Below are 19,823 nucleotides of genomic sequence, written 5' to 3' on the forward strand. Positions count from 1 at the left end.
CTTTTTATCCAGATATACAAATATCTACCCTGGAATAGAACTGGGGACCTCAAACTTCATAACTATGAATAGGTTCTATAACTAACGCTCGTTAAACGAACTAGCGTATAGCAGGATGCAATTTTTCTTTTTTAAGGGATCTATTTGTCTTCTTGTTAAGTGCCCCTATGCAGTTGTGCACTGTTTGAATGGTCCACATGATCTTAGTACACGAATTTACATGTTGTCAAAAATAAACGCCAATAACCTTGGTTGGAATAACTTGTGATGGGCCACATGAACGGGCTAGACTATTCGCAAAATCGAGTTGCTTTTGCGGTCAACTGTCTTATTATCTACGAGAAAGCATGATTTTCTTGTTTCTCTAAATAATAATTTAAAATGTAATGAAGTTTCAGGTAAGTTTTACACTTTTTGCCATATCAACTGTAATTCATTAGAGTATAGCTTTTAGTCTTAATTCAGATAACATTCACTTAATGTGTATTTAATTTTGCTCCTTATTTATAATAGGCAAAATTATATTCGAGATTAATGTGAGCTAATGCAAACGAAAAGAAATTTGATTCTTAATATTATTCAACACAATTTGACAAAATTCACTTTGGACGGTATTCATTTTGATCCAAATTCAAAATAGTTGATTAATTTGGACGATTTTCGATCTGTACGGTCACCAGCACCAATATCTGCTACAACAAAGCATGCATAAATCTGATACGTACGACTCTATTTTTTGGGCCGACAGGACGTGTCAGATATTTTTACACGCTCCGCTGTGGCAGAAATTTATGCAGACTGTGACTGAAGGACAGTAAATCCTCCTCTAGCCTTAACACGACGGGGCTGGCTACACGGCCGATTTCCACAACGACAACCACGGTTCCTATTCGTACTGAATATGAGCTCTCCAGCCCGATTTACGACCTCGCACATGACCTGCCTATCTCACACAAGGCGGGACAGGAGAACATTGTCAACAAGTTCCTGCACAAGTTCGTTGTGAAGACCAGAAAGGAAGAACCGAGCGTGGTTAGTAATTAGTCTCTTCATGCCGTTAGATTTTGATTCTCAGCGTTGGCGGTACGGTAACGCTCTATTTTTTAAGGGGGAGTTGTAGCAGAACATCATCATCGGCACCTCTACTGGGGCATAAGCCTTTTCTCTGAAAGCGAGCCCAGTGGGGATTGGGAGCGTCCACTATTGAATTCTTTGCAGTTGCGTACAGGTTTCCTAAAGATGTTTTCCTTCACCGTGAATTTCACATGCAATTATGCAGATAAATTAGGAATGTAATTTTTATTTCTTTCTGCATAGTTAGTGCATTGTGAACACCCTACCTAGTCTAAATTACCGTGTCGCTATATCGCGGGGAAAACGTCACGGTAATGAATGAAACTGGTGTACAGATGAATGATAATGGTCGATTTGACAAACTAAACAAACAAAGAAACAGAGATCATTCTTTGAAGATGTTCTTCAGCTTTGAGATGACGGATCGCTCCGTGTTTTTGTCTAATAAACTATGATAATATTACTGAAGCTTGCGTGGACATGATTTATAAAATTGCAGAATTGAACGATTCAACTCATTGTACCGTAAACTGCTTCAACTTTGCCCTCTGGCCCCAACATTGCCTGAGTTGATTTAGAGTTGATAACTTAGCACTCTTATAGGTTTTAAACTTTTATCTACACGGTAATTATTATTACGGGGGGATAAAAGTTTTAAAACCTAAAGGGTGCTAAGTTATCGACTAAATTGAATCGGGCAATGTTGGGGCCAGAGGGCAAAATTGAAGCAGTTTACGGTATTATAAGTCTGGAATGGTCCGACTAGTTTCGATCTTTTTTAAGGGCGAGAAATCAATAATTTGAAAAATCTCGTACCTAAAATCAATGTCAACAAAATTGAACCTTGTTGAACAAATTTTTTTTTTTAAGTAGTGAGTAAGATCTTGTAATTGGCTTCTATGTAAAGACTTGTTTAACCTACTCTGTAATCTGTAGCTGTTGGTTCTCAGAAAATAAATAAATAACACAGTTTCAAAGATATTATACTTGTCTTATCCAATGTACTCGTGTTCAGCCTGCATGCAGATGTGCAAATTATTTATAGGTACAATACTTGTTGGGCCGCTAATGACTTATAATCGTGAGTTGAAGCTATTTAATTTTGTTATTTTATAAACTATCATCATTATTATATTTTTTAATAGCGTGAAATTTCTCAAAGGAGGTGCATCTCCACTCAGCGAGAGGCCAGATGTTGCACTCTACGATGCAGTCATCGGTCATCAAAGAAAGAATTGGAGACGATAGTGATTCAGAAGGTAAGAAATGTTAAGGTAAGGATTCAGACTGAACTGCTATTGTGTGTAAAACTGCTTATTATTTTTAGACCAGTCGACAGATTCGAATACTGAAACATGTCTACGGACATAACAGCGCATATCAAGTTATCAAGTACGTCACACCAATTATGACCATTGTCCCCTCCCCCTCCCTTTTGTCAAACGTACTGCTATGAAAATTGCAATTATTTTGTTCGTGTCACAAACCGCTTGACCGCTCACCCCCATAAATCTGTGACGTAGTTTATGGATGACCCCCAAAGACGAATCCAGATACTTTAATTTATCAAAATCGACAGTATTAAGTATAACGCTGTTTAGCATAGCAACGAAATCGTTAATTTTCTATCACCAATCAATTTCCTGTCAGGTGAGGCAACGGCAAAAAAGTTGTTTCGTTTCGTATCTCGATATCTCAGTGGCTTGAACTATGGCCTCTTTAGCCTCTCCTCTTTCTCCCTCCCTCTCCGATCCTCTGATCGTTAGTATGTGTTCAAATTTCAGGCTGAATACAATTGAAAATTACCACGAGCCCGCACATACTTGGAAATAATTCAATGGTGTGTGGGAACTGGGAAGTGTCTAATTTTGAGAGAAGACCTTATAACCAGGGACGTATATGTATAAACACATATCATCATCATCATGAGCTCACAGCAGTCCACTGTTGGACATAGGCCTACCCCAAAGAGCGCCATTGCGCCCTGTCCTCGGCTAGACGCATCCAACTTCTTCCAGCAGCCTTTCGCAGATCGTCACTCCACCTGCCGGAGGGCGTCCTACACTACGTTCGCCAAGACGCGGTCTCCACTCAAGAACTCGTTTACTCCAGCGGTTGTCGGTTCTTCGACAGATATGACCAGCCCACTGCCACTTCAACTTGCTAATTCTCTGAGCTATGTCGATGACCTTAGTTCTGTGTCGGATAGCCTCGTTGCAAATTCTATCTTTCAGAGAAACTCCGAACATAGCTCGTTGAGCGACCTTGATTTGGTGGATTAGCCATACTGTGAGTGTCCACGTTTAAGCTCCGTATGTCATGAGGGGTATTGACGCACTGATTAAAAACTTAAAACTGGTTGAAATATAAACAGATAATGATGATTCTGAATTCTGAGCAAATGTAGTAATATTGATGCTTTAAAATTAATCCAGAATATTCAGCAATTGTTTGTGTAATCCTCCAGGCCTCCTCTCATGTGCCCAGCAGTGGGACGTATATAGGTTGAGGATGTTTGATTGATCGTAATATCGATTGCTTCAGGTTTAATCAGCGCAGCATTGATCTTGAGAGATAGAAAAGAAGGCGTGACTAGCATAAAACCGACCGTGAATGTACAGGCAAGTCTGACATCTTTTCTTTATCATCTTAGTGGATAAAAGTACTTGTACTTGTCAGAATTATTTCCCTAGTGTGCAGTAAGACCTGCTTTGGTACCAAATTTTTAGACACATTCACTGCCAATCCCTTTTCCTGGACATTCGCCAGGTGTCGCACTTTGCTGTGTGCTCCAAACGCACATGTGAGTTCAACCAACTTATTACTCCAACGCACATACGAGATACGAGTGCATACTTACTAGTATAACATTGGTTTCTTCACATTAGAACTGGAAGAAAAACGTCCGTCTTGTTTTGAATTAAACATTCTAGTTAAGCTTTTTTTACAGATAATCAAAATTGCGACCATCAAAACACCGTTGAAATTGAAATACACCAAAATAAATTAAAAACATTATATTACACTTTCCGAAATGTAATAAAAATATGATGTTTATAAAAATTAATAAAAAAAAATAAAAAATCCATAAATTATTAGTGGATGTAATTTGATTCAAATGTTTTTACTGAAAATAATCAGTAAAATGATGTACCTATATCAAGTATCATTTGGGACATTAGATGTCTTCTGATCCAAGAAGTAACATGAGACAAAGGTGAAATTTTAAAATTCAGAACTCGCATATGCGTTGAACAGGACGAAAAGAACGAAAAAAATCACCTCCTGAAGCTCCTTTCGCAATGAGGGCTATCGTTTTTTGTCTCACTAGATGGCGCCACTGTTGCGTGAGGTTTTTAAGTATGGCTTTCAAAGTCTGTTATTACGGGCGTGAAAACAAAGTTTAGATTAAAATCATATTTAATACACCTTAAAACCGTACCATAAAAATAACGAGCATGCCACAGTGTTGCTTAATCCCCGTTTTGTTCGGAAAAAAGGGAGGACAAAGGTTTACGAAAGACAAAACTGTCTCAAAACACAGACATTCATTGCCCCGGAACGCATATTTGCCATAATTAATTTCAGATATTGCAAAATATTCACAAAATTATTCTAATTATAAATAAACCCGCGTAGCTCGTACCCAAAAACTATGAGATTTGACATTTCGGAGACCTCACGCTACACTAGCGCCTCTAGTGGCGAATTCATACGCGATAGCGCTCATTCCGAACACCTCTATACATTGTATATGAAATATTATCAAGAAGCGAGCATAGCGTGCTTGTTAAAGGGCTAAAGATGATATTTAAAAGTTCTATGTGGTTAAAGTTTCAAATTTGTTTAGTTTCAGAGCCCGACGCCCTTCAAACTGCCGCGAAGTTATGTCGTTGTCAAAGGTAAATATCCTCTTTAGCTATAAAGGATGACGTAGATTGCCGCCGAATTCTAGGGGGAGTCAATTAATGATTCAAGCATTTGTTCCTTATCATTTTCGTGGACAGTTTCCTGTAAAAATGGCAGAAGATTCTGATACAGTTTGTCGGTTATATGGTAGAAGTAGAAGTACAGCAGGGCTACTACGAAACACGAAACTCGAAGTTCGTGTCGTGCTGTCCCTCTGACACTTATACTATTTAATGCGAGAGCGAGAGGGACCGCACGACACGAACTTCGAGTTTCGAGTTTCGTAGTAGCCCTGCAGGAGTTCTAACAAATAATCGAAAACGACAACAAAATCTACAGCCAATTCGTAAAAAATGTGACCACGAAAATGTGGTGGCTGAAACGCTCGAATTAAGTCTACTTAGGTAGGTAGATGTTCTAAAATTAATCTGGAATATTTAGAGCCACTTCGGAGCCGCCCCTCCGGAGCATGTTGTCAAAATTGCAAAATCTCAAGATAGCGAATATCAAACTTACAGATTGCCTACATAGCATAATGGCAAATTTATGTTTTGTTTTTATGACGTTACGCCGGCTTTGACATTTTGCATATTTGACTTTTTATGATCTTGTATTTTTTTTTATGTTACGCCATTTTTGTCATTTTGCATTTCCTTGAATTAGCTCATATCAGCTTGTGCCCGTGACTTCGTCTGTGCGGATCTAGATTATAGCGCGGTGGTGCCCTCTACCGGAATAAACAGTATCCTATGTTGAACCATGGGGCTTCAACTATCTTACCAAACTTCATCAAAATCGGTTCAGTGGTTTCGACGTGAAAGCGTAACAGACCGACAGACAGACAGTTACTTTCGCATTTATAATATTAGTAGGGATTGTTATGATTATGACCATGATATTTTTTATCTAATTAGTAAATTTCAAACATTTATGCACACCCATTTTGTAAATGAGTATAAATTAGTACCTACTTTATACTTAGAATGCCATGACTCATGAGACATGAAGATTGTTTTTTGGGATCTTTTGTATTTTTTATTTCAATTCCAAATTTTTTGTTACTTTTACGGTCCTCCTGTAAAACCCATATCGAAAATACAAACAAAACTAACTGCAGAACTACAAACTTAAGTGGTGCATAGGAGAAATTCGTGTCTGTATCACTGTCCAGTGGTGGTGTAGTGGTATAGCACGTGGCACGGAATGCCAAGGACCTGGGTTCGATTCCCAGCGCTGGTCTTATTTTTCTGGTTTTTCTATGCATCTATATTTCAGTTTGTATTTTCGTCATGAGACATGGTTTTTTTGAGGAATTGGATGTGCAATTTTTTATTTAACTAACACATTTGTTGTGGCTTCAGCCCAATTTTTACAAATAACATTCCAATCACTTGATTAGTCAGGCTGACTTGAAATTTGATGTGTGTATGCAGATGAGGTGACAATGCAAGTAGAGCCACCAAATAGTGCCATCAGCCTAAATTTTAAGGTAAAAGATCTATCGTGCCTTGTCGACTAACATTCACATCTACAAACAAAAGTACTCTAGCAATATCTCTAACACTCTCCGTTTGCTTCAAGAGACTTGTGACACACCAACCCAGATCTGTGATCTCCAAGACACCTTCGCCCACCTCTTATACTGCCAGCAGCAGATGAAAACCCAATACTACACCAAATTCCTCAAATCCATGATCTGTTATAAGTTTATTGATGGGCCTGATTACTTCATCATCAAATCTAAGAGCAACAAGTTCTTTTGCTTCTCTAAAGATGAGGTTATAGACAAGGTTAAAGGTAAAAGGAGATTTGATTGGATACGCAGCAAAAGATCTGTTAGTGTTTCTAATAATGATGCTACGAATAGAAACAATGATAATGAAGAAGTTAGTGATGATTTGGGGGAAGCGAATGAAGGAAAAGATGGGAGTGATGCTGCGTACAGTTTGCTCGCAGATTCGGTTCCTAATGATGGATTTGAGGTGATGGTTAAGGATAAATATGGAATATATAGAAGTGTTGAAGGGGCGAGATTGAAACGTACAACTTGTACTGATAGAATTGGTGAGGAGTTGAGGAATCTACCGCCCATTGACATTCCAAAGGTAAGGATATGTAGTTGTTTTAATAATTATAACTAACTTTCAATAGACACTGGTTAGTCACAAATGTAAATAATTCCTTGAAACATAAACATGAAACCAACGGACAGAAATTTTTGCTTGTTAACAAACACTATCATAAGATGACACAGTATTCTTTTAATACAAGGTATTCGATTTTTTCGACAATTTTTCTTTCACTATATGAGCAAAGTAGGTAAAGAATGTGAAAGGAATTGTAGTAAATTATTTTTCAAAAATATTGTAGCGAATTGGGAGTCGGAAAACACCGAGATTAAGGCTGCATTTCCACCAAAGATATGCGAAGATGCGTTGCAAAGAATGTGCTTATCATGAACTAAGTAATTTAGAAACGCTTCATTTACCTAATCAGTTAGCAGTTTAGCACGTTGCAACTCTAGCGGAAACAGTTCAGCGGAGCGGAGATAGGTGAATGAAGTGTTTCTATAGACCCTTAATAAGCCTCATCTGTCCGTAAGCATATTATGGATATACTGTACGGAACCGTCTACGCGCTAGTCCGACTCGCACTTGGCCATTTTTTTACTGGTGTGCCACGAAACTTTTATGAACGAAAAGTGTGCTGTTAAAACTAAACATGTTGAAAACGCCTGTTAGCATGGTTTCCACCGCGAACGGAGCGCACCCGTTTTCGCGCTCACCAGTTGGCGCCACTCTAGACAAAGGTCCTGTTTGAAGTATTGGTCAGTTCGTTATTACGGGCCTGGAAAAAATTTACAAATAAATCATACTTAATAACTTAAAACCGCACCATAAAAATATCGAGCATGCAACAGTGTTGCGTAGTCCCGTTTTGTTCGAAAAAAGGAAGGACAAAGGTTTCCGAAAGACAAAACTGTCTCAAAATACAGACATTGATTGCCCCGTACACATGTTTGCCACAATTAATTTCATATATTGCAAAATATTCGCAAAATTATTCTAATTAAAAACAAACCCGCGTATCTCTCCCAAAAACAGTGAGATTTGACATTTCGGAGACCTCTCGCTACACTAGCGCCTCTAGCGGTGAATTCATACGCGATAGCCCTCATTTAACTTACATCGAACAATTTCATAAAGGTTCGCTGTGAGTACTTTCACGCAGCAGATCGTTGTACGTGAAACTGAGTCCGTACGAAGAGGAATCAAGAAAGAAATCTTCCGCTCTGCTCGCAGTTGAGATTTGGCCACCAATTGGTAACCAATAATGTTTCATGTCAAACACATTGCTCGCAACGCATCCTCTTGTCACGCAGAAACACAACCTAATTTAGATGCATTCTCACTTAACAACTGGAAATCATCTTTAGCTGTTTTTGTTTCCAGAACATGATCTATGCCATCGAGGGCGAGACAGTGACCCTGACGTGCTACCCGAAGGTGGAGTGTCCGGGGCGGCTCACCTGGTGGGTGGACACGCCGCATGCGCAAGACAATGTTATGGTGGACGGGGAGCAGCTCGTCATCACCGCCGTCAAGCCCGGGAACGTCGCCAACTACAGCTGTGGACAGGTGAGACCGTTCACCCATCATCATCTGGAAGACGTTGCCAACTGCAGCTGCGGAGAGTAAGGTTGGGTTCCTCATCATTACCAACCGGTAGACGTTGCCAACTGCAGCTGTGAACCGGGTGAGACGTTGCCAAATGCAGCTGTGAACCGGGTGAGACGTTGCCAACTGCAGCTGTGAACCGGGTGAGACGTTGCCAAATGCAGTTGCAGAAAGTTGGGTTGGGTTCTCACATTATTTCGTTTGCAAAACTGTTTAATTTCCCAACTCACTATTTCCTCTGAAACCATTTATTTTTTGAAAGTTTCGTAATAAAACCTATCCTCTATGCTCTATTGAATTCTTATCACCACAAGAAAATACACAGAGGAAAATTTTGGTTTTGGTGAAAATTGAGTGTTGGGAAATGAAAAATTGGAGAAAAATAATTCTGTGAAAAGGCAGGATACTCTTCAGCAGGAAGACGTCTCCAACTGCAGCTGTGGAAAGGTGGTTTGGGTTATTTCATCGTTATCAGCTGGAACACGTCGCCAAGTGCGTAGTATGGGGGCGGCAAATAATATAACTAAACTAACCTAACCAACAAAAAGTTGGAAAGCCCCCGACTTTGTCACTTCAAAGTTCAATATCTCAAAAACGGCTAAACCGATTTTGATAAACATGTCTAAGAATCATCGCTAGAAAACCTGCTTTCAAATAAAAAAAACCGCATTTAAATCGGTCCACCCGTTTTAGAGCTACGGTGCCACAGACAGACATAGCGGTCAAACTTATAACACCGCTCTTTTGCGTCGGGCGGGGGTCAAAAATAGAAACCAAAACTTATCCTCGTAAGGCCCACTGCTATTGGGATGCGTACGTTTTGAGATATTGGTCCTGAACTTTCACGTGCATATTTTGAAAAATTACATCTCGGGAGAGTGGTTTACTATCCCATTCCCAAGTTACCAGTAATGTAACTTGGAGAAAGAGTGTATTTTGTGATCCCAAGTCAATGTAACTTGGAGAAAAATCATCAACTTTCGCATATTTACAAAACTAGCAGGACGGTATGTTTGCTACAAGTTGCTACAAACTGTCATTTAGCAATTCGTATTAAATTCTGGCTGTTTCGTTGCAGGGTAATATGGTGCTAAATACCACAGGAATAAGGGTGGTTTCCCTGCCTATTTACGATGTCGTCACCACGCCGCTCTACATTTGCAACAAGCATTGCAGTGACCATGTAAGTGTGTTAGCGTTTTTGAAACACTAAATGAATCCCTCAGCCGCTCAAAGGTTGGCGGGTACAGATCCCTTAAAGGTATAAGTTCGCCTTTTACAGTTGTCATTAGTAAATGGCGGATGATGGATGCAATATGGTGACGAAAGCATAGGGCGGATAAGACTTTTATTAAACTTCGATTAATATTTTTGTATAAAAAATATAGAATCGCACCTCTTATATCTGTAGATGTAAAGAGGTCATTTTCCCTACATAAGTTGATAGCGAACTATAAAAGGAATGCACTGAAAATATTTAATATAGAAAAAAATACGATTATTCACTACAACAATAAGACAATAAAATTATTTAACTATTTTTCAATTATGTTCTCTTTTTTGAAACCAATCGTAGTCATATCCATATTACGTATATGGTCATGAGGTCGGTATGACAACTTTGACGTTTGTGTCGCGTTTGCGATTGGAACAACTAAATGAACCAATCACAAGCAAGACTGTAACTTCAAATGGACGTCACGATATGAATGTTATCTAATGCACGTTATACATAATTTAATTTTAATAAATTCGCATTAGACATGATAATTAATGAATGTACAAAAATTTTATATCAAGGGGCTACCCGAGGTTTTCATCGATTTTTGACAAGTTTTGAATCGTATCTCCTACTTTTGCACTACAGATAGAATTATAAGTCAAACGGCTATCGGTTCTCCAATCTTTTATCTCCATTTTTGTCTACCGAATTTTGAAAAAAAAAAAAAATATTTAATTTGTATGATTTTTTTAATCATTGACTGTAAAAACACTTATTTCGTATTTCTATTGACGTGAAAGTGACGAAACGAAATCTACATACTTATTTGGGTTCGTCTTTGACGTCTCTAAAAACTGGTCGAGGGTTTTCATTTGAAACTAATTAAACACAAAAGTTATGGCCAGAAAACCAGTTGTTTGGCTTAAAATTGTTCAAATTTTGATGCCAAATATCTCGAAAACAATGAACTTTGAAGTAAATATGGGATACTATATTGCTTAAAGCCGTTGTTGTTAATATAATAAGCTACAAAAAACATTAGAAAACTAAGGAATTCAGATCGAAGGTCATTGGGGTATGGGATCCCCTTAAGTACAACTAGTACAGTACCAATATCTGACACAACAAAGCGTGCATAAATATCTGACACGACTCTATTTCTAGGGCCGGTAAGACGTGTCAGATATTTTTGCACGCTCGACTGTGGCAGATAACGTGTTACTATATTAGAAGTCAATAAAAACAAAAAGTATCTGAAAGTAGTACAAGAATCGCGTTTAGGAATTACGTTTTATGGCAACATGTGCAGCTGCTAGCTACAAACTTGCTTGCTAGATTCCTGATCACTTGTCAAAAACCTGGGAGAAAATAAACATTTCGCCTGGCGTAAACCCTCGCCGCTCTGAGATGTGCGTGCGCTGCGGACAAATATATCCTACTAAAAGATGTGTTGTTTCCAGGAGTTGAAGGTGATGCATGAGCTGGGGCCGCAGATGACAGACGTCGGGTGTCTCTCGGGATCCTGCGTCATCAAGATCGACCGGCCGCGCTGCCTCACTGACTTGGTACTTCTAATTTATTGAATCAGCCCTCACCTTGCGGAGATCCATACCAATAACTTGGGGCCATTCACATAAGTACCTACGTCACACCAATTTTGACCATTTTTAGCCTCTTCTGCCTTTAGCCCATTAGGTCATGGGTGAGCAAAGTTGCTTATAGTTCATTGTTACTTCTTTATATTTCTGTAACCCCTATGAAAATGGAGGGTGATATTACGGTATCCGCCTGATACTTTAAGTCAAATATGGTTTGGGTCCGAATAGTTATCGTCAGATTCTGTACTAACCAGTTTAGCTAATTGTCAGATCCTCTGTTTACGAGATGCGGTTTCTGTAAGGCTTGTTGTAAGACTCTTTTTCGTCAATTATTACATATAATATAATGATCAATAATAGTTGGCATTAGAGAGCTCTGCCTGCAACTCGCTCTGACATAAGGTCCCTTAGTTTCCTTTTACGACGCTGACGCCTTTAGAAGAGATGGTTCCGTCATAGTCTAAAACCAGGCACGGCACGAGATTTTTAAACTTATAGAATAGAATACAATAGAATAGAACATAATATAACAGAATAGAACCGAATAGAACGGGATAGGAGAGAATGAGATAGAATAGGTCAGAAGTTCAGAACAGATCAGAATAGGATAGAATAGAATAGAATGGAATAAAATAGAACGGAATAGAATAGAATATTCTATAAAACCGGGCACGGCACGGACTTTTTAAACTTAACCCGTAGCATATTCCAGGCGAGCAACGCGTCGCTGCTGTCGGTGCGGTCCATCATGCGGCTGCCGCGGCGCGCGCCGCCGTGCGGCATCGAGTGCGCGCGCGACGCGCACGGCTCGTGGGCCGTCGTCGCTGCCACCAGCGCGCCGCTGCTGGCTAAGATCAAGGGTACACCTACACCTACACATAAATTCATAGTAGGTATGCCACAGGCTGGGCCGTAGCGATCCCACCGGGCTTAGGCTGAGGTGTTCATTCGCTCGTAGATCGTTGTTGCAGTCACCAGTGAGCCGCTACCGTCAAGGGTACGCTACACTAGTCTGCTAGGGATCAGCTTACGGTACAAATCAACGCACGTAAAAAGAGCTCTGGGTGGCTAGTGGAGGGGATACGTTTGCACATCTGTCAACTAACAAGCCAATGGCGTGACGGCCGCGCGCGCTCCTACGCCCCCTCCCGCGTGCCCGTCCGTATTTCGCTCACTGCGCAGGTATATCGCCAGGAGCTCTTTTTACGTGCGTTGTTTGGATACTGGGCCTACGGTCTGAGATGGTCAATCATTCGCCAGTGCGCCACTTGCCATCATTATGCGCCATTACTACTGAAGACAGAAGGCTGTAATCTAAAAAAAAACTTTTTTCAGTTATTGATACTATCTGATGCAGAATGTCCTAAGCTACACAAGCTACACAATGGTATACATAACTGTAAAGTAATTAATTTTTCACACCTCTCCTTCAGAAAAGTAACTTTTCCTCCCTGACGAGATGGAGCAAAGTGCAACTTTTCTGTTCAAGGCTTTTCTAAGTGTTTTATTGCAAATACCATTTTTTGAAGTTGATAATTGTAAAGCCACGCTATTTTCTATGCTGGTTGTTTTTTAATAATATTTAGATATATTTTTTTCAAGTTTCTTAATGCTCGGTGTGAAAAGTTGTATGAGCCACTCGAGAGCAAAATTATTTTCATCTTGGGCGTTAACACTTGAATCCCTCGCATTACGCTCAGGATCCTACTTTAGAATCCCTCGCTACGCTCAGGATTCTATTGTAGAATCCTTCGCTACATTCTGGATTCAATTTACGCCCTCGCCGTAAATACACCATTTTGCTCCCTTGTGGCACAAATAACTATTGAGCGGTATCTCACCTTTGCCTTAATCAGTTTTGTTGCATTACGTGGCCATAACAACATGTTTCGTTGCAGTTGTGGTGGAGCGGGACAACTCCAACGTGACCCTGACTCCGACGACCGACAGCCACCGCCGCCTGGTCCTCTCCATGACATTGACTGATGGTTGTTTCTCTTTCATCTTGTCTTCATTCTTTTTAGCTTTTTTTACTGTCTTCTATCTATCTGTGTGTCCGTCTGTCCATCTTATCTTAAGAACAGTTACAGTAATTGAGTCATATACAAGCAAAGTCAGCAAGTTTCGGAGGTGCTGCATGAAGATTAAATTAATTAGTTAAAGTGAATATATTATTGACTTTGCTTCTATGTCTCAATTAATCTGTCAACGGCTTTGTGAGTTGTTTTTCTGATATTTTGTGAGTATTAGATACACGAAAAAAATAGGTAGGTACATTTGAAATAAAAAACAAAGTAGTTTTCATAGTGAATTTTGTTAAACGCGAGCGTGCATTAGATTTTCTCATAAATTTACATTGCAGATGTAGATATATTATAGTTACATGTTTAGTTTTAGTTTTGTAACTATGTAAGGGACCCCATATATCCCTGTAATATTATTGATCTTTTCACGTATTTTTTTTCTTTATTTTTATACTGCACGTTTTAAAAATATTTCATTTGTAATTAATTTATTTTGTAAAAATTAGTTTCTGCCACTCTTAATAAGGCCCCATTTATTGGAGCATACTACCATAGAATCAAAAGCAGCTATCGAATACATATCTGACAAGTATTTTCTATAATTAAGATGGAAATTGTGAAATATTTTGAAATTAATAAGGTACAGTTTATTATGGGTTAAAAAAAATACGTGTAAAAGTGCCCATTGCAGCCTATGTATTGATAAATGATTTGAATTTGAATAACCTCGTGCGGCCCAATGTGCAATAGAATGTACACAATAAGTGTAAGGTATAGTTAGGAATCTATGACAATGTAAAAAAGTATATTTCTTTTGTTTTTCTATTGTACACCATGGCAGTTTGACGACAGTTTGACTTTATTCTCGAAACAATTAGATTCTAATTGCTTTGTCAATTTTTTTCAAAATATTTATATGGTGGGCTTCAGGAGGTAGGTATTGTAAATGTTTTTTGCATTTTTTTTTACTTACGTGGTTTTCACATGGCAGTGACGATAAGTACCTAGTATAAATTCAAATTGAAATACGTTTATTTGTCAAACATAGGTGAAAATAGGTGGATATAAATGACAGGTAAATTGAGCCCCATTCGGCATAATGAATTTTTATACAGCACTGATGATTAAACTGTTGGCCCTCAGACCCGAACATCATCAACCAGGCGCCGTTCGCGGTGGTGCCGGGCGACATCGAGGTGGTCGTGTCCTGTCCACACGGCTACGTCCTCGTCGCCAAATTGAGGATTTGCAGTGAGTGCTTGCTTGTTCAATAAAGACTGCGCGGCCACTTGCACGGTCTAGAGTTAAAAAATATTTATGCTCTAAAGAACATATAAACATTAGGTACACCGAGCAAATCAATTCATTATATTGTTTGAGAATTCCAAGATTTCAATGGGATTACTTATTTGTTATTCCGCACGCCCAGCTATCTGCATACCAAATACACACACACACACACACACACATACACACACACACACACACACACACACACACGCACGCACGCACGCACGCACGCACGCACGCACGCACACACACACACAGTCGTATCAAATATTTATGCACGCTTGTTGTGTCAGATATTGGTGCTAGTGACTGGGCATACGATGACAAAACATTCTTCACTATAATATTTGCAAATAGCTGATATGGATGCCGGATTTAGAGATCTGAAGGCCTTAGGGAATCAAAGGAGTGGGCCCCCAAATAATATGAGTACCATTTAAGATTTTGATATTTTACTAATTGCCCGATTGAAGTTAACAAATATAGATGAGTGGTTGTTTACTAGTGTTCACTCGTCGGAATTTAAAAAAAAACCGATGTCTCAATGAGGGCTATCGTTTTTTGTCTTACTAGATGGCGCACTGTTGCGTGAGGTTTTTAAGTGTGGCTTTCAGATTCTGTTACTACGGGCTTTAAAACAAAGATTAGATTAAAATCATATTTAAAACACCTTAAAACCGTACCATAAAAATATCCAGCAACCACAGTGTTGCTAAGTCCCGTTTTGTTCGGAAAAAAGGGAGGGCAAAAGTTTCCGAAAGACAAAACTGTCTCAAAACACAGACATTCATTGCCCCGTAACGCATAATTGCCATAATTAATTTCAGGTTATGCAAAATATTCACAAAAAAAGTCTTATTATAAATAAACCCGCGTAGCTCACCCAAAAACTATGAGATTTGACATTTCGGAGACCTCACCCTACACTAGCGCCTCTAGCGGCGAATTCATTCGCGATAGCCCTCATTGTGGCGGCCCCTCTTTTGGGGATGCCCAGCCCCGGTTGCCCTCTACTAAATCTGGCCCTGCTAATACGACTCTTTTTAACCGACTTCATTCTAGGGCTGGTTGGACGTGTCAGATATTTTTGCACGGTCCGGTGTGGTAGATATTAATTATTAATGCAGGTGACTCTACGGCTAAGTTAATGAGCATTGGATTGTCCACAGTGGCGACGCCGCCAGCGATAGACCGGTCTTATACCGGCCGGAGCAGGAGACTACACAGGTACGATGTACGTAACTTATTTACGTCCATTATCAACATGGTGAATAATTTACATCGGGAAACGTCGGATCTCAGTCCCGACCCGAGGTGTCAATCAATTATTGTATGCTTTATTGTATGAAATGAGTGCCATTTTCATATCCATTTGTACGATGGTTACAGAAGGTAATTAAGAAAGCACGGTAAATACGAACTTTCTCGACAAATACGATGGTATACCATGTGCTACATTTGTAGTGTAGGACGCCCCCCGGCCAGCAGGGCTACTACGAAACTCGAAACTCGAAGTTCGTGTCGTGCGGTCCCTCTAACACTTATACGATTTAATACGAGAGCAAGAGGGACGGTACGATACAGACTTCGAGTTTCGTAGTAGCCCTGCTGGTCAAGTGACGATCTGTGAAAAGCTGTTGCATTTCCTAGCAATAAGCATGCTAGTTTTAAGCATGCTGAAAACAAACACTCCGATACACATGCCGTTTTGATAGCATGCTCTCTGCCAGTTTAAAGTCAGTGTTGCCACGGCAATTACCGTGATCTATGGCTTTCAGCCAAGAAGCCGAGCAAGAAAAAGAAGCAAGAAGAAGAGTTGGTTTGAAGCCGTGGTGGCCTAGTGGTTTGACCTATCGCCTCTCAAGCAGAGGGTCGTGGGTTCGAACCCCGGCTCGCACCTCTGAGTTTTTCGAAATTCATGTGCGGAACTACATTTGAAATTTACCACGAGCTTTGCGGTGAAGGAAAACATTGTGAGGAAACCTGCACAAACCTGCGAAGCGATTCAATGGTGCCTGCGAAGTTTCCAATCCGCACTGGGCCCGCGTGGGAACTATGGCCCAAGCCCTCTTGTTCTGAGAGGAGGCCTGTGCCCAGCAGTGGGACGTATATAGGCTGAGATGATGATGATGATGATGATGACTTTCAGGCCAAAAAATCTCAAAATCCTTTGCCTACGGCTACACTCTGTGGCCGTTACGGCTTTTCACAAATTCAACGGTAATTAATAAACTAATTTATAACAAATTCACTTTTAGTAACTTTTTTTTTGCTTGCAACTCTCGTAGCGCTACCAATATTAGCATGCTCATTAGGCAAACGCGTTCACACTTGCTTATTACTTTTCCCTCCCCCTTCCACCCCCGCATCAACTAGCATGCTCTCTAATAGCATGGCCTGCTATTAGAGAGCATGCCACTATAAAGCATGCTCAATAGTAGTATATCCTGTACACACATGCTAGTAGGTAGCATTTGCTCGATAGTAGTATGCTCTCGTGCTACTAATTAGCATGTATGTGTAACAGTGGCTTTAGAAAGAAGGTAAGAAATCTTGACGTGTCTTTTTAAAAATGTTTTTCTATTAAATTTACCCTTTTTCTAATGCTATAAAGGGGAGGCCTGTGCCCTGCAGTGGGACGTATATAGGCTGGGATGATGATGATGATGATGATGAATGCTATAAAAACGTAGTATATCCTCGCTCACCGCAGCTCTAACGCCAACGGAGCGAGGAAGCGTTTCTATTGGTTTACGCAAGCATATTTCAGTGGATACCGCGGTAAAACGTGTTTCTATCGGCAGTGGTGGCAGTGGCCTGTATGGTGCGTGGTGGTGGGCGGCCTGCTGGCTGTGGGCGGCGCGGGCGCGGCTTGCGTGAGGCGCGGCGCCCGCGACCCGCGCCCCACCAAGCGCGCTCCCGACCGCGAACACACGCAGCTCGTGTTTCACAGAGGTGAGCAGAGGCACTATTATCAAATGTTGGCTCAGGCCTGAAATGTCTGTTTTCCTAAAATGTACAATTCTCAAAACGTCTGCCTTTTCACAATGTTAGCACTTCTATTTTGTCAACTTTCTCAAAATGACTGCTATTTCAAATGTTTACAATCTCAGGAAGTCGTCTATTCATAATGTTTACATTCCTATAATATTAGCATTACCATAATTTCTGCTTTCCCGTTATGTTCACTTTTTTAAATAAGCTATATAGTCTTGTTTTCCCATAATGTCGGCTTTATTTTCAAATCAGTGTTCTAAATGTAAAGGTTTAATTTTATTGTTTGCATAGTTACTCTTTGATAACATAAATATCTATAACTAATATAAAAGGCTCAGGCCTGAAATATCCGTTTTCCTAAAATGTATTTTTCGCAAAATGTCTGCTTTTCAGAATGTCAACGTCTTTTGCATAATGTCAGCTTCTCAAAATATCAGCTATATTAAATTGCCTGTCTCCAAGACTGACAGTTTTTGTATAATGTTCGCTTTTCAGAAAGTGCTTATTCTCAAAATGTCTGCAACCTCAAAATATCCGCCTTCTTATAACGTTGGCATTCCAGAAAAGTCTCATTCCCAAAATGTCTCTAATCATGGTCTTCAAATTTCATCTTAATCGGTACAGCGGTTTAGCCGTGAAAGAGTAACAGACAGACAGACTGAGTTACTTTCGCATTTATTAGCATTGATTTTAGTAAAAAACTAAACTACGAAAATCCCTTGGAAAATTGTTTTGAAAATAAAGCAGACATTATGGGAAAACAAACATAACAAGACTATAGCCTATTTAAAAAAGTGATCATAACGGGAAAGCAGAAATTATGGTAATGCTAATATTATAGGAATGTAAATATTATGAATAGACGACTTCCTGAGATTGTACACATTTTAAATATCAGACAATTTGAGATTTTTGTCTTCAAAGTGTAGTCACACACACCTTTCACGCGGTATAAGTAGTTTTAACATCGATTAACGCGGCGTCTTTAGCCCATGTAGCGCCCGTGTGCAATTATTACTTTAGCGCCATCGAGGAAGCGCGCGGTCAAAATGGAATAGGTATAAAGAACCGCGGCCGCCGCCCCTAACACCGCTGCGCCCTGCACTATAGGTAAAGACGCGTCTGTCGATTAATGTACGTAAACATTTGTGCACAATTTTTTTTTTAAGAAATCTTTCCCATCATTAATCCTATCATTTACAATTATGTTTGGTTAATCTAATCCACCTATCTGTTGAAATTATTTTGGATTCATTTCAAGATATCCCATCTATCATCTGCGCGGCTTGCATCCCCGTTAGCATGTTAGTTACAAAGGAAACCCTCATTGACTATGTTAGTACGAACAATAGCATAGTGTTAGCTCTACCTCGATAGCATAGTGCGTACGTAGCCGTTACAGTATAGTTACGTTGTGTTATCCAGTGTCGGCGGCGGCGTCAAGCGCCTCCGGGCCGGCGCCGGTGCCGCGCCGCCGCATCTCACCGTCACGCGTCATCTTGCCGCGCCTATTTCGACACGCCTCTTCCAGGAGTAAGTCATTATCATTATCTTACCATCATCATTATCATATAAGCTGTAGGAAGTCTACTGTTGGACATATATACCTGCCCAAAGTCATCACACTCAGACCAATTTTTGAAAACACAACACTTGAAAATAAAATCCGATAGTGGTTATATCTGTGTTTGCCACAACACTACAGCTCAAATAAATTGACTAACCAATTTATTTTCATAATGCTCATCCATCATCATATCAGCAGAAGAACGTCCACAGTTGGACGTAGGCCTTTCTCATTGACCAACAGATTGACATTGTTAAATTTTGATAAAAGTACTGATATAAAAATACGAGAGGTAGTTATAATGTAGTTAATATTATTTAACCCTTTTCCAGGCCCCGCTAATTTAGGTAAGCTACTACAAAATGAATCAGTTTTGTTGTTTCTAGTTTATCTATGACAATTATAATTTTTAATGGCTTGAATTGATTTTGTACCATATTGTAAATGGAGCAAGGTCGAATATTT

The 19,823-nt window shown here is 39.8% G+C and overlaps 1 protein-coding gene across 1 annotated transcript in view; it reads left to right on the forward strand.

Annotated features, from left to right (window-relative positions):
- Positions 1-19,823, forward strand: part of LOC141443219 (uncharacterized) — a 47,930-nt gene that overhangs the window by 26,051 nt on the left and 2,056 nt on the right. The window contains exons 16-30 of the mRNA XM_074108429.1: positions 831-1,032; positions 2,237-2,333; positions 3,619-3,695; positions 4,925-4,976; positions 6,417-6,472; positions 6,567-7,088; positions 8,436-8,621; positions 9,739-9,843; positions 11,343-11,447; positions 12,193-12,340; positions 13,379-13,468; positions 14,648-14,755; positions 15,964-16,028; positions 17,599-17,749; positions 19,217-19,324. Coding sequence (XP_073964530.1) covers positions 831-1,032; positions 2,237-2,333; positions 3,619-3,695; positions 4,925-4,976; positions 6,417-6,472; positions 6,567-7,088; positions 8,436-8,621; positions 9,739-9,843; positions 11,343-11,447; positions 12,193-12,340; positions 13,379-13,468; positions 14,648-14,755; positions 15,964-16,028; positions 17,599-17,749; positions 19,217-19,324 — 2,072 coding nt within the window. The remainder of the gene's footprint in view (positions 1-830; positions 1,033-2,236; positions 2,334-3,618; positions 3,696-4,924; positions 4,977-6,416; positions 6,473-6,566; positions 7,089-8,435; positions 8,622-9,738; positions 9,844-11,342; positions 11,448-12,192; positions 12,341-13,378; positions 13,469-14,647; positions 14,756-15,963; positions 16,029-17,598; positions 17,750-19,216; positions 19,325-19,823) is intronic.

Source organism: Choristoneura fumiferana, chromosome 27, assembly GCF_025370935.1.
Source record: "Choristoneura fumiferana chromosome 27, NRCan_CFum_1, whole genome shotgun sequence".
In the NCBI taxonomy this organism is placed as follows: Eukaryota; Metazoa; Arthropoda; class Insecta; order Lepidoptera; family Tortricidae; genus Choristoneura; species Choristoneura fumiferana.